This window comes from Jaculus jaculus, chromosome 3 (assembly GCF_020740685.1).
Source record: "Jaculus jaculus isolate mJacJac1 chromosome 3, mJacJac1.mat.Y.cur, whole genome shotgun sequence".
In the NCBI taxonomy this organism is placed as follows: Eukaryota; Metazoa; Chordata; class Mammalia; order Rodentia; family Dipodidae; genus Jaculus; species Jaculus jaculus.
Genome location: NC_059104.1, coordinates 148,838,103 through 148,850,257, shown reverse-complemented (window position 1 = coordinate 148,850,257; position 12,155 = coordinate 148,838,103). Strand labels below are relative to the sequence as shown.

The 12,155-nt window shown below is 42.1% G+C and overlaps 1 protein-coding gene across 1 annotated transcript in view; it reads left to right on the top strand.

Moving 5' to 3' along the window:
* The window catches only part of LOC123459353 (AP-3 complex subunit sigma-2), a 60,178-nt gene that overhangs the window by 15,386 nt on the left and 32,637 nt on the right, over window positions 1-12,155 (top strand). Inside the window, exon 4 of the mRNA XM_045145515.1 lies at window positions 4,496-4,567. Within this exon, the coding sequence (XP_045001450.1) occupies window positions 4,496-4,567 (72 nt within the window). The remainder of the gene's footprint in view (window positions 1-4,495; window positions 4,568-12,155) is intronic.

The following is a 12,155-nucleotide window of genomic DNA, read 5'->3' as shown; positions in this document are numbered from 1 at the left end:
AAGGATTCATTCACCCTGAGTTCTATTCTCCAGTATCCACATAAAAAGCCAGGCATAGCCATATATGGTTGTAACCCCAACCTTTTGGTAACAGAGACCAGAGAATCCCTTGTCAGCCAGTCTGGCTGGAAGAGCAGCTCTGGGTTTCCGCAAGGAAACATGCAGATAGGCAATAGAGGAAAGCATCCACTGTTCTCCTCTGGCCTCTGCACGTAAGCATATGTGGTGTGTCCCTCTGTACACATATGTGCATACATTATAGGTATACACCCCACACACATCACACACACACACCAAAAGAAAAAAAAAAAGGGAGTTTGCTGCTGTAGATAGCTCAGTGGGTAAGCGCACTTGTTGTATGGGCATACAGACCTGAGCTCAATCCCCAGCACCCATGTCAAAAAGTCAGGCATGGCCACAAATTCCTGTAATCTCAGCACTTTTTGAAAAAGATGGAGACAGGATGATTGCTGGCGCTTGTTGGTCAGTCACTCTAGCTGAAGAAATACTGTAAGCTCCATATTCAACGAGGGACCCAGTCTCAAGGAAATATGGCAGAAGGTCAGTAGAGGAGGATGGATACCTGATGGCCTCCTCAGGTGTGTGCATAGGGCATGTGCATCTGTACACACTCACACCACACATACACCCAAAAATGTGCATGATCTTATGAAGAAGACTTAATACTCAGCTGAAAATTTGAAAGAAGAGAAAATAAATATACTCTTTTTCCTATTGAGAAAACATTAAAATGTCCTTCCTAGTTACAGTGAAAACCCAAACAAGATTATTTTGTGTGTATGTGTGTGTTTATGATATATGTGTTGGTGCTTTTCCTTGCCTACCTTTTTTATTTTTATTTTTTTTGACACAAGGTCCCATTTTGATGCTGTTACTGCTCGCAAACTTCCTGATTCTCCTACCTCTGATTCTTATTTTAATTTTATTTATTTATTTATTTTTGCACTTTGAAGTAGGGTCTCACTTTGGCCCAGACTTATCTGGAACTTACTCTGTAGCCTAGGCTGACCTTGATCTCACAACGATCCTCCTACTTCTGCTTCCCAAGTACTGGGATTAAATGCCTGGCTTCCCTTTTTCTTTTTTAAAATTTATCTGTATTTGTATAATATGTGTGGGTGAAAGCCAGGTGTGGTGGCACATGCCTTTAATCCCAACACTCGGGAAGCAGAGGTAGGAGGATTGCCACTAGTTTGAGGCTACCCTGATACTATGTAGTGAATTCCAGGTCAGCCTGAGCTACAGTGAAAAACTACCTGGGGGAGGGGGAGAGGGAATGTGTGGGTGAGTGTGCACCAGAGCTCATGTGGAGGTCAGTGGGTAATTTTGGGATGTCATTCCATGCCCTTCCACCTCATTTGAGGTATCATTATTTTCTTCTGATTCTTACTCTGCTCACCACAAGCTGCCAGAAAATTCTCCTGACTCCACCTGTCATTTCACAGTTAGCATGCTGGGATCACAGAATCTTGTCACAGCTTCCACCTTTTTTTTAATGTGCTATCTGGGGCTGCAAGCTCATGTATTCTGGCTTGAGCAACAAGCACTCTATCCACTGAGCTATCTACCCAACCCCTCCTTATCCACTGAGCCATTTCCACAGCCTTCTTTTCTAACATTTTCCATCCACAGTTGGTTGAATCTGCTGATACAGAACCTATGAACACAGAGGGCTGACTACATGAGATGTTATCTTCTTACACCTTATGTTTGGAAAATAGAATTTATAAATTAAAATTAATTGTCCTTCTATGTTTTAAGTTCAATGGAAGCAAGTTTAACCTTATTACAGTGCTAACACCATTATTACTAATAAGATAGTTAGGGGGGAAAAAATCTCATTTTCTATTTTTTTAAAATTTTTATTTATTTATTTATTTGAGAGCGATAGACACAGAGAGAAAGACAGATAGAGGGAGAGAGAGAATGGGCGCGCCAGGGTTTCCAGCCTCTGCAAACGAACTCCAGACGCGTGCGCCCCCTTGTGCATCTGGCTAATGTGGGACCTGGAGAACCGCGCCTCGAACCGGGGTCCTTAGGCATCACAGGCAAGCGCTTAACCGCTAAGCCATCTCTCCAGCCCTTGTTTTGTTTTTTGAGGTAATGTTTCACTCTAGTTCAGGCTGACCTGGACCTGGAATTCACTATGTAGTCTCTGTGTGGCTTCAAACTTCATGGTGATCCTCCTACCTCTGCTTCCCAAGTGCTGGGATTACACCATGCCTGGCTCTTACTTTCTTTTCTTTTTTGTTTTTAAATTTATCTTTTTTCTTTTTTTATTTTGTTTTAATTTTTATTAACATTTTCCATGATTATAAAATATATCCCATGGTAATTCCCTCCCTCCCCACCCCCACACTTTCCCATTTGAAATTCCATTCTCTATCATATTACTTCCCCATTACAATCATTGTTTTTTTGGTTTTTTGAGGTAGGGTCTCACTCTAGCCCAGGCTGACCTGGAATTCACTCTGTATTCTCAGGGTGGTCTTGAACTCTTGGTGATCCTCCTACTTCTGCCTCCCGAGTGTTGGGATTAAAGGCATGTGCCACCACACCTGGCTTATTTTCTTTTTTAAAAAGATATTTTTATTTATTTACTTGAGAGATAGAGAGAGAGAATGGGCTTGCCAAGGCCTCTTGCCACAGCAAATGAACTCCAGAAACCTGTCATTTTGTGAATCTGGCTTTATATGGGTGCTAGGAAATTGAACCCCCAACCTGAGCTAGCAGGCCTTTGCAAGGAAGCACCTTTACCCACTGAGCCAACTTTCTTCACCAGCTGAGCTACAACCATCTTCATCTTTACTATTAGTATACATTAATTTCTTAAACTTGACAGTTTGGTTCTTGTTTATAAAATTCAGTTTAGCTGGGCGTGGTGGCTCATACCTTTAAGCCCAGCACTCGGAAGGCAGAGGTAGGAGGATCGCCATGAGTTCAAGGCCACCCTGAGACTACATAGTGAATTCCAGGTCAGCCTGGGCCAGAGTGAGACCCTACCTCAAAAAACAAAAAGTAATTAAATAAAATTCAGTTTATCTCATATTTAATTTTCTCCCATTTTTCTTGACTTCCAAAGCATTTTCTTTTTTGTTTTCATGTATGTTTGTATGTATTTGTGTATGTGCAGGTGCAGGAGGCTAAAGGACAGCCTCACATGTCATTCTGCTTAGGTACCATCTACCTCTTTTTTTTAAAAAAAAATATTTTTATTTACTTATTTATTTGATAGAGAAAGGGGAGAGAAAATATGGGTGTGCCAGAGCCTCCAGCCACTGCAAACAAACTCCAGACGCGTGTGCCCCCTTGTGCATCTGGCTAGCATGGGTCCTGGGGAATCGAACCTGGATCCTTTGGCTTTGCAGGCAGATGTCTTAACTGCTAAGCCATTCCTCCAGCCCTACCTCTTTTTAAATTTATATTTACTTATTTATTTAAGAGAGAGAAAAAGAAGCAGATAGAGAGTGAGAGAATGGGTGACTGCAAATGAACTCCAGAGGCATGCACCACCTTGTGCATCTGGCTTGTGGGTACTGGAGAATTATACCTGGGTTTTAAGGTTTATAGGCAAGTGAATTGACTGCTAAGCCATCTCTCCAGCCCTCTTAAAAAAAATTATTTATTTATTTGCAAGGAGAGGGAGAGAGGGAAGAAGGTAGGGATGATGAAAATGGGTGCACCAGGACCTGTAGCCACTGCAAACAAACTCCAGATGCACACACCATCCTGTACATCTGGCTGTGTGTGAGTACTGGGAAATCGAACCCAGATTGTTAGGCATTGCAGGCAAGTGCCTTAACCACTGAGATATCTTTTTCAGCCTCTATGTACTTCTTTTTGAGGTAGTGTCTGTCATTGACCTAGAGCTCACCAGTTAAACTAAAATGGCTGGATAGTAAGCTCCAAGGATCCATCTGTCTTCACTTCCCCGGCATGTGGATTATAGGCTTGTACCACCACTCCTGCCTGTCTACACGAGTTCTGGATTAGACTCAGGTCCTCATGCTTGCCAAGCAAGCATTTTACTGACTGACCTATCTCCCCAGCCCTTCTGGTTCATTTTCCTTCATTGCATCTACCGTGATGAGTCATGATAGCTAGGTTCATCTGTCCTGGTCCCTGCTGGAGCTGAAGCTATAATGCTGCCATGTGAGCTGCTGCTGTGTGAGCTGCCACCGTTACTATCTAGCAGATATATGCATTCCTGCTGTCAACAGGGAGGCAGTAATTGAGAATAGAATCTCTGTACCTTGTACTGAGAATACTGCAGACTTAAACGCCTGGCTACAAGAATCCCCCCACCCACCCCAGATAGGGTCTCAGTCTAGCCCAGGCTGAGCAGGAACTCACTATGTAGTCTCCAGGTGGCCTCAAACTCATGGCGATCCCTCCTACCTCCGACTCCCTAGTGCTGGGATTAAAGGCATGTGCTCAATCTGTTCTTATTTCTCTATTTCTTCTTGTTTCTTAGGTTTTTGTGGAGACACTAGATAAGTGTTTTGAAAATGTGTGTGAATTGGATTTGATCTTCCATATGGATAAGGTATGTAATCGCTCCCAAGTCAAGACTACTAAAAAACTAACTGCTTAGGGCATCTCTAGCCTCTGTACTACCTTCTTGTCCTTTCTCTCTTGGCTTTTTACTTTAACCTAGTTCTAGGATTATTATTATTTTACTTTTAGTTTTTGGGTTTTCAAGGTAGGGTCTCACTCTAGCCCAGGCTGACCTGGAATTCACTATGTAGTCTCAGGGTGGCCTTGATCCTGCTACCTCTGCCTCCTGAGTGCTGGGACTAAAGGCGTGTACCACCATGCCTGGCTTTGTTTCTTTTTGAGGTAGGATCTCATTCTAGCCCAGGCTAGTCTCAAACTCACAGTGATCTTCCTACCTCTGCTTCCCAAGTGTTAGGATCAAAAGTGTGTACCATCATGCCCAGCCCTCTGACCTAGTTCTAAACCCCATTTGCTTAATTTTGCAGTGCTGGAGATTGAACCCATGCCTGGCAAGCCCTCTAACACTAAGCTGTACTCCTGGCATAAACCTGTTTTATTTTAATGTTTAATATTTTAAAGTTGATTTGTTTTGATTTTTGCTAAGATCTATTAACAGTTCTAGCACAGAGAGATTATTTCTGGGCCTATCTGCTGGTTCATTTCCTCAGGAGCAGACTTCTTGGTTTATGGCAATGGTGACACACTTTTTTATGTTAGTTATGAAGTGAAGATCCTAGGTGTAGGCTTGTCAATGATGCTTTAGAATGATTGGAACACAAGACTCTTGGATGTAGCAAATTTTGTGGCTTTCCTAAGGAACAGTGTAGTAACCAGTACATCTGTGGCATAATTTGAAGTCAGCTGAGAGGTACTCAAAGCACACTTAGAGGCACAATTGAAATGGTCATAAGTAGTGTTCTCAGGGTTTTTCTGCTGTCATGACCATAACATGGCTTATGCAACATGTGCCAAGTTGAACAGAGGAGACAGCTAACCAGGGGATAGAAATGTCATCGTACTGCATATGCTGCTCCCAGTGCTGTCCTCCTTTTGCCTCAGATTCCTGAGTAGATAGGATTGTTGATGTGTAACTATGGTTCATGACCTTTGGAGGGAAGTATGAGGTTTTTAGAGACAACTGTTCATTTCCATGCCATAATTTTCTGCTTATGTGTTTTCATCATGTCGAAGCAAAAGTTTTTATTTTATTTTGTTTTTGAGGCAGGATCTTACTGTACCTCATGCTAACCTGGAATTCATCTGTACTTCAGGCTGACCTTGAGTTTATAGCAATCCTTTTACTTCAGCCTCCCAAGTTCTGGGTTAGATATGTACCTCCATGCCTGGCTTTTTTCTCCCATTCTTATGATTTTATTCTTCTTGTAAGGAACAAAGTTTTTTGTTTGTTTTTGGTTTTTCCTTAATTTTTATTAACATTTTCTATGATTATAAAAAATATCCCATGGTAATACCCCCCCCCCCACTTTTCCCTTTGGAATTTCATTCTCCATCATATCCCCTCCCCATCTCAATCAGTCTCTCTTTTATTTTGATGTCATGATCTTTTCCTCCTCTTATGATGGTCTTGTGTAGGTAGTGTCAGGCACTGTGAGGTCATGGATATCCAGGCCATTTTGTGTCTGGAGGAGCATGTTGTAAGGAGTCCTACCTTTCCTTTGGCTCTTACATTCTTTCTGCCATCTCTTCCGCATTAGACCCTGAGCCTTGGAAGGTGTGATTGAGATGTTACTCAGTACTCCAGTCACTTCTTTCCAGCACTATGATACCTTCTGAGTCATTCCAAGGTCACTACCATCTGAAAAGAGAAGATTCTGTACCCAAAGTGAGAGTAACTTTAATATAAGGGTATGAATATTAAGAAAAGTGCTTATTGGGCAGTTTAATAAGCATACTATATACATTTTTCCAGACATCAGCAGATGTTACACCCCCAGGGCTCATGACTACCCCTGTTTTAAGTTTTCAGTATCAGGAATGTATTTCCTCCCCCCCCCCCCCCATGGAACGGCCGCCAGTCCAATTGGAGGGCAGCTGGTTTCCACCATGACAGACGTGCTACTATTGCACCCGTTGGCTCATTTGGCCTGGCTGGCCAATTATAAGGCTTGCAGTGTCCACTGTTGAGTATCTTCACTGGTGGTATCTCTTTCTCCCATTGAACTACATGTAGAATGGCTTCTTCCAGCTTTCTGTCAGCTGGTTTTTTTTGTTTTTTTTTTTTTTTTTTTTGAGGTAGGATCTCACTCTAGCCCAAGCTGACCTGGAACTCACTCTGTAACCCCAGGCTGGCCTCAGACTCACAGTGATCCTCCTACCTCAGCCTCCTAAGGGCTGAGATTAAAGTTGTGCACCACTACGCCTGGCCAGAAGTTTCTTTCTCTTTATTTTTTATTTTTTTGGTTTTCCGAGGTAGGGTCTCAGTCTAGCTCAGGCTGCCCTGGAATTCATTATGCAGTCTCAGGGTGGCCTCAAACTCACAGCAATCCTCCTACCTCTGCCTCCCAAGTGCTGGGATTAAAGGCGTGCCCAACATGCCCAGCTCTCTCTTCTCTCTCTCTCTCTCTCTCTCTTTTTTTTTAATGAGAGAATTGGCACACCAGGGCCTCCAGCCATTGAAATGGAACTCCAGACTTGTGTGTTCCACCTAGTGAGCCTGTGTAACCTTGCGTTCTTGTGTCACATTGTGCATCTGGCTTATGTAGGATCTGGAGAGTTAAACATGGGTCCTTAGGCTTTTCAGGCAAATGTCTTAGCTGCTAAGCCATCTCTCCAGCCCTTTTTGTTGTTTTTATTTGTTTGTTTGTGACAGGGTCTCATTATGTAGCCCAATCTGGCCTCAAACTCACCATACACTGTAGGTTGGCTTTGAACTTGACATCTTCATACTTCAGCCTCTCAAGTGCTGAGATAACAGGTATGTGCTGCCATGCCTAACTGAACAGAAGTTCTTAATTTGAATTTGGGAAAATTATCAGTATTTTCCTTTCTTCCTTCCTTCCTTTCTTTCGTTGTTTTGTTTTGTTTTGTTTTGTTTTGTTTTGTTTTGTTTAAGGTGATCCTCCTACCCCCGCCTCCCGATTGCTAGGATTAAAGGAATGTGCCACTATGCCTAGCTAATTTTTTTTTTTTTTTTTTTTGTAAGCAGAGAGAGGGAGGGAGAGAATGGGTGTGCCAGGGCTTCTTACTACTGCAAATGAATTCTAGATGCTTGCCCTACTTTGTGCATCTGGCTTTACGTGGATACTAGAGAAATGAACTTAGGCAGTAAGGCTTTGCAAACAAGCACCCTTAGCCACTGAGCCATCTCTGCAGCCCAGTCTTTCTTTGTCATCAGGGCTTTTCATATCTTTTTCTTTTTTTTGTAAGATTGGTTCTCACTGTAGCCCAGGTTGACCTGGAACTCACTCTAGTCTCAGCATGGCCTCAAACTCAGCAATCCTCCCACCACTGCCTCCCCAGTACTGGGATTAAGTGTACCACCACACCCAGCTCATATCTTTTTGTAAAATGTGTTTATATATGTAGTGTGTGTAATTGGTGTGTTTACCTATTGTATGCAGTTGCACACACACCATGTGCACACATGTGGAGGCCAGAGGAAGCTGTCAGGTGTCTTCTTCCACTGCCCTTCTGCCTTACTATTCTGAGACAGAGTCTCTCACTGAACTTAGAGCTCCCCATTTCTTATTATTTTAGTTATTTATTTGCAAGCAGAGGGAGAGAGAATGGGCACGTCAGGACCTCGTGCCACCACAAATGAACTCCAGACACATGTGCCACTTGTGCATCCGGCTTTACGTGGGTACTGGGGAGCCATCTCTCCAGCCCAGAACTCTGGACCTACCCGTGATCTTCTTGTTTCTGCTTCCTTCAGCTGTGGAGTTACAGACATGCATAGTCATGTATATGTGCCTGTGTGCTGGGGACTGAACCCAGGCCATCATACTTGCACAGCAAGCTCTCTTACCCACTGAGCCATTTCTCCTGCCCTTCTTTTTATACCTTAGCCAAGAATTTTTCTGGCTAGATGTGGTAGTGCTCACTTGTAATTCCAGCACTAGGGAGAAGGAAGCAGGAGGATGGAAAGTTTGAGGCATAGTGAAACCCAGTCTCAAAGCAAAGCAAAACAACACAAAACAAATCAGGGGCTGGAGAGATAGCTTAGTAGTTAAGGCACTTGCCTATGAAGCCTACAGACCCAGGTTCACCAGTACCCATGTAAGCCAGATGCACATGGTGGTACATGCATCTGGAGTTTGTTTACAGTGACTAGAGGCCCTGGTGTGCCCATTCTCATTTATTCTCTCTCAAATAAATAAGTTATACACACACACACACACACACACACACACACACACACACACACACATATATGTACATACATGCATACATACATGTATACATATATACATATATATATATAGAGAGAGAGACAGACAGACAGACATATACACACACACACACACACACTGAGAGAGAGTTCTCTTCCCTAGCCACATGTGGTAATACACGCCTTTAATCCTAGCACCTGGGAGACAGAGGTGGGAGGATCACTGTGAATTCAAGGCCACCCTGAGGCTACATAGTGAATTCCAGGTCAGCTTGGGCTAAAAGGAGACCTACCTTGCAAAACAAAAACAAATCAAAACAACAACAAAAATAGTAGCTTGGCTATTTTTAGTCATTTCAATTTAGAGTTAGTTTATAAATTATACAGGCATGTGATTATTGGGATTTTGAGTTTCATCAAATCCACTAAATGTTTGAAGAGAATTTATATTTCTCTTTCTCTCTCACTCTCTGGTTTTTCAAGGTAGGGTCTCTCTGTAGCCCAGGCTGACCTGGAATTCACTATGTGCTCTCAGGGTGACCACAAATTCATGGTGATGCTCCTACCTCTGCCTCCCAAGTGCTGGGATTAAAGGTGTATGCCACCACACCTGGCTTCCAATATAAATTTTATCCATAGTATTGTATATTTCCTTTTTTTTTTTTTGGTGGGAGGGTGGCATTGAGGTGGGGTTTCCCCTTTGTAGCCCAGGCTAACCTTGAACTCATGGTGATCCTTCTGCTTCAGTTTCCTAAGTGCTGGGATTACAGGCGTGATCCCCTAGCCACTACAAACAAACTGCAGACACATACACCACTTTGTGCATCTGGCTATACTTGGGTACTGGGGAATTGAACCCAGGCTGTCCGGCTTTGCAAACAAGTGCCTTTAACTGCTGAACCATCTCTCAGCCCTGTTTGTTTTAAAATGATTGCTGTTTATTTTTGTATGTTGACATCAAGACCAGAGACTGGGTTAAATTTTTATTAATTCTCATGTTTTATGCGTAGACATTTTTTTTCTTCCTAGTGTTTTGTGTGTGTGTGTGTGTGTGTGTGAGAGAGAGAGAGAGGGGGGGGGGGGAAGTGGGCAAAGTTTTATTGGATAGAAAGAAAAAGAGGAAAATTGGTGTGCCTGGTCTGCATCTGAGAGTTTGGGATCTCAAGATGCAGCTGCTTTTACTTTTTAAAATTTATTTTCTTTCTCTCTTTCTCTCTCTTTCTCTTTTTCTTTCTCTCTCTCTCTCTCTCTCTCTCTCTCTCTCTCCCCTTCCTTCCTTCCTTCCTTCTTCTTTCTTTCTTTCTTTCTTTCTTTCTTTCTTTCTTTCTTTCTTTCTTTCTTTCTTTCTTTCTTTCTTTCTTTTGTGTGTGTGTGTATCTGTCTATCTCTCTACTCTTCCTACTACGATCTGATCTCCAGTGTTATATTGACTAGAAGTGGGAAAAAATGGACATCAGGTCTGTTTCCTTGTTTCAAAGGAAATTTTCATCCTGTTGCTGTGAAATACAATATTTGCTATAGGATTTTTTGTGTTTTTTTAGTAAGCTTTCATCAGGATAAGGAAGTTTTTTCCCTCTTCTTCCCAGTGCAAGGGATTTTTAACCATAAAAGGGTGTTAAAATATATCAAAAGCCTTTTCTCTGTCTCCTGAGGTAATCATGACTTGTTGCCTCATCATCCCAATGCTGGTTTTTAACCATCAGTGAGGATGTGTACTAGGGCAGTAAAGTAATTCCAGCCCAATGTTATTGGACATGGCTTTTAAAAGGAAATAAATGGCCATAAAGATCCTGTTCTTTCTCATGTATCTTATCTACAAATAAGTTCCATAAAGTATTTTGCTGCTACAGCAAATCTTTTAGTTTATTTTTAGTTGTTGATGTGGCATTGGGCAATGACTATTCATATCGCTTGCAGTTGTTAAAAATCGATGATACAAGGAGTCAGAATCTTATCCTAGTCACCTTTAGAATGTCTGACGGTGTTTCCTAGCAGGTGGATTTTTTTTTTTTTTCATGAGATTTTTAGGCTTATGTTTATCTATCTTGACAATAGAAACTTTTTTGTTGCTTGCTTATTTTTAAACTTATATGGGAGGGGCAAAAAATAAACTTGCAAAAGATTATAGTAATATTACTGCTGGGTGTGTGTGTGTGTGTGTGTGTGTGTTAGATGTTAGATGTCTCTTCAGTTGTTCACCACTTCCTGATTTTTCTCCTATTCCTCTCCCTCTTATATCTTTTTTTATACATGTATATCTGTATCTTATACTTAAACTAATATCTATGTTGGTGATTCCCAAACTGGTCTTATGGTCTACTCTTGATGTCCTATTACTATTTGTTTGTTTGTTGGTTGGTTTGCTGGCTGGTTGGCTTGCTTGCAACAGGATCTCATGTAGCTCAGTCTGCCCCAAACTCTTTATATAGCCAAAGCTGGACTTGAACTCCTAATCCTCCTGCTTCTACCTCCATAATGGTGTGATTACAGGCAGGCTCCACCCTGCCAGCTCCCTCCCTTCCCTTTACAGTAGCACTACCACAGTCTCAGAGCCTTTCATCCTTATCGCCTAACACCTAGCTGGATGCTACCTGTTGCTTTTTTATACAGGGTTCTTTTTAAATATCTTGTTCTTAGATCTGTTTGTTAAGATTTGATACATTTGCTTATCTCTCTGTTTAGATGAATCCTTTGCTTCTAACCTTTCATCCTAAATACATCAGCAGCAGTCTTCTAAAAACAGGGCCGTTAATAAATACTGTTTTTTAATATTAGCTCCTTTTTTTCTCAAGGTAGAATCTCACTCTGGCCAAGGCTGACTTGGAACTCACTCTGTAGTTCCAGGCTAGTATTTTATTGATAACTTCCATAATTGTAAACAATATCCCATTGTAATTCCCTCCCTCCCCCCACTTTCCCCTTTGAAACTCTGCTCTCTATCATATCCCCTTCCTCCTCTCTATCAGTCTCTCTTTTATTTTGATGTCATGATCTTTTCTTCCTATTATGATGGTCTTGTGTAGGTAGTGTCAGGCACTGTGAGGTCATGGATATCCAGGCCATTTTGTGTTTGGTGGGGGGAGCACGTTGTAAGGAGCCCTACCCTTCCTTTGGCTCTTACATTCTTTCAGCCACCTCTTCTGCAGTAGACCCTGGGCCTTGGAAGGTGTGATAGAAATATTGCAGTGCTGAGCACTCCTGTCACTTCTTCCCATGATACCTTCTGAGACATCCCAAGGTCACTGCCATCTGAAAAGTGAAAGTTCTCTAACCAAAAATGAGAGTA